Source organism: Watersipora subatra, unplaced genomic scaffold, assembly GCF_963576615.1.
Source record: "Watersipora subatra unplaced genomic scaffold, tzWatSuba1.1 SCAFFOLD_232, whole genome shotgun sequence".
In the NCBI taxonomy this organism is placed as follows: Eukaryota; Metazoa; Bryozoa; class Gymnolaemata; order Cheilostomatida; family Watersiporidae; genus Watersipora; species Watersipora subatra.
In genome coordinates, this window is record NW_027045359.1 from 11,379 (window position 1) to 14,021 (window position 2,643).

Here is a 2,643-nt window from a genome sequence, read left to right on the forward strand (position 1 = left end):
GGTTTAGAAGATATGCCGTAGGTTATTAACTCTAATTTCTTAGCTCTCGACTCTATTGGATGTTTTTATTAATCTTTTGCCATCATGTTAGTAAGTAGCAAGTGAATAGCTGATTACTATAACTCCTTGGTGTTGGGAGTATATATATACGCTGCCTTAAGAGTATACATACGCTGCTTTAAGAGTATATACACACTGCTTTAAGAGTATATATACTCTGCTTTAAGAGTATATATACGCTGCTCTAAGAGTATATATACTCTACTTTGAGAGTATATATATATGCTGCTTTAAGAGTATATACACACTGCTATAAAAGTATGTATACACTGCTTTAAGAGTATATATACGCTGCTTTAAGAGTATATATACACTGCTTTAGGAGTATATATACACTGCTTTAAGAGTATACATACGCTGCTTTAAGAGTATATATACACTGCTTTAAGAGTATATATACACTGCTTTAAGAGTATTTACACACTGCTTTAAGAGTATATACACACTGCTTTAAGAGTATATACACACTGCTTTAAGAGTATATACATACTGCTTTACGAGTATATATACTCTGCTTTAAGAGTATATATACGCTTCCTTAGGATATACACACTGCTTTAACCTTGCCTGTCACAAGCATTCAAGTGTTTTAACCTCACCTGTCGCAACCATCCAAGTGTTTTAACCTTCCCTGTCGCAAGTATCCATGTGTTTTATCCTCACCTGTTACAAGCATCCAAGTGTTACAACCTTGCCCGTCGCAAGTGTCAAAGTTTTTTAACCTCGCCTGTCATAAGCATCCATAAGCAACTCAATCTAAAGCATAAACATAGGCTAGGCCAGGCAATACATGATAAGCCGTCATTGAGGCATGTAGAAAGCTAACTTTTCAGGAAATTTTCCAGAGCCTGGAAATGGAAACTTCCCTAAATTTGGTATATAAACTCGCCTCTCTCAACCTGAGTAACAGAAGCGAAATCATCAAAGAAGTTTGTGGAAGCAATCATGGGTAATTCATTTTTATCTCGTAAGTAGATCAACTTCTACCAACCTGTATTTGTAATCAGTGTGAGTTAAACAAGAGATGTTGTATTTCATGTTCTAGTGTCTTCTAGAAATGAAGAACTACGGCTAAGGATTTCACATTTATTTTATTGTGAACTAACATGATTCTATGGTCCCTCCATGATAATAAAGTAGAAAGACTTTTATTATTGTTAGGTCGTAAAGCAAAAAAGAAGGAGACCACTAGCAGCGGTGATGGATCCTCGAGTCGCAGTACAGGTGGATACAAGAGTCGCAGTACAGGTGGATACAAGAGTCGCAGTACAGGTAAATACATGACTTGCAGTACAAAGTATTTTAAACCCAATTTTCAATTGATACGCAAATATCAGTGCGCGTGAAGGGTAGTTTTAAAATATATATTTTCTGTGATTAGCGACAGCGAAAGCCACTTATTCAAATACTTTTTCCAATAAAAATGTGTAGATAAAATGATTTGCCCTGCGCAACTTTGACCTGGTCAAAACAGGCTACTCTGAACAATGGCCTTTTCAGGGTTGATTTCTCTCACCAAATAAACTTGTTTATAATATAGTGGAAAGTTTCCAAGATTTGTTGCTACTGTTAATCTATTGTTTTAGACTGTGTTCCCTAGAGTTAGATGTTAGTTAAGGTCAAGTTAATTGACAAGATCAAGCATTGCTTTGGAACATACCAGAGCCTATATTAGAAAATAGTTAATGGGTTTCAGTTGTCATAGTATATCATTAAATTTTAGGATATTCTGGTGGACATGGTAGAGGATATTCTATCTCATACAGTTTAGGATGTTGGGGTATTGGTGGTGGAATAGACATCAGTAGTTACTGTGGAGGAGTCAGCAGTGGTGCTGTGGAGGAAGCGGTGGAGGTGGTGCCTGTGGAGGAGGTGATGGACATGCAGACTTGATTAGGTCAGATATATTGCTGTATGAAAATAGATAATATATAGAATGGACGGATGTAGAAAATGGCTAGAACAGGAAGACAACTCGAAGTTGTCTCCATCCACTCTACAACGTCTTAGCCCTAGATGCAGAATGCTAGACCTTGAAATACAAAGCTAAAAAAGCAAGTGCGAGTATATATATTTATCTATATACATAAATATCTTAATGCTTAAAATTGTTGTTAGTTTTTATATAGTTTTATGTTTCATTTTTTATAATTATATTTTATTTAAATGTGTTTTTTCTATATTTAATCTGACAACTTGTATGATTAAGTTGTATGAATACTTGAAATGCTCAATGAAAATAAAACAATTTTGCTAACAAATAAATGGATATATTTCTATTTGGGAAATTGTTACAGTTATAGTAGAAGATTTATTGTCTCCTCTTAAAAGTACACAACTCTCGAGTGACTCAATTACTCACTGACAGATAACAACTGGCTTGAATGATTCGGAAATGGTCACATTTTATCAAGTGGTACACAAGGCATAAATACAAAACATTGGAATATCTTTAACTCTTTGTAAAATCTTTTATAAAGAGTTCTGTCACGTAAGTCTGTGCAATGAGTTGAATAGACGAATATGAATAGCAGTAAACATTTGCTGACTACAGAAGTATTAATCAGACTAGAGCAACTTATA

General features: G+C 34.7%; 1 protein-coding gene across 2 annotated transcripts; it reads left to right on the plus strand.

Moving 5' to 3' along the window:
- Positions 1 to 914: 914 nt before the first annotated feature.
- Positions 915 to 2,406, plus strand: LOC137410376 (uncharacterized). 2 transcript variants are annotated; one of them, XM_068095802.1, is made up of 3 exons: positions 915 to 1,027; positions 1,222 to 1,332; positions 1,784 to 2,406. In XM_068095802.1, exons 1-3 carry the CDS (start codon positions 1,006 to 1,008, stop codon positions 1,951 to 1,953), a joined length of 303 nt encoding a protein of 100 aa, XP_067951903.1. In that variant the 5' UTR covers positions 915 to 1,005; the 3' UTR covers positions 1,954 to 2,406. The 2 variants fall into 2 exon arrangements, with proteins under 2 accessions (XP_067951903.1, XP_067951904.1); XM_068095803.1 differs by having other exon boundaries at positions 917 to 1,009.
- The last annotated feature ends 237 nt before the right edge of the window (positions 2,407 to 2,643 follow it).

Bases quoted from the DNA above. Each gene is read 5' to 3' on its own strand.
- LOC137410376 (XM_068095802.1), top strand. From the start codon at position 1,006: ATGGGTAATTCATTTTTATCTC. The intron at 1,028-1,221 runs GTAAGTAGATCA...TATTATTGTTAG, and splicing joins GGGTAATTCATTTTTATCTC to GTCGTAAAGCAAAAAAGAAG. The intron at 1,333-1,783 runs GTAAATACATGA...ATTAAATTTTAG, and splicing joins ATACAAGAGTCGCAGTACAG to GATATTCTGGTGGACATGGT.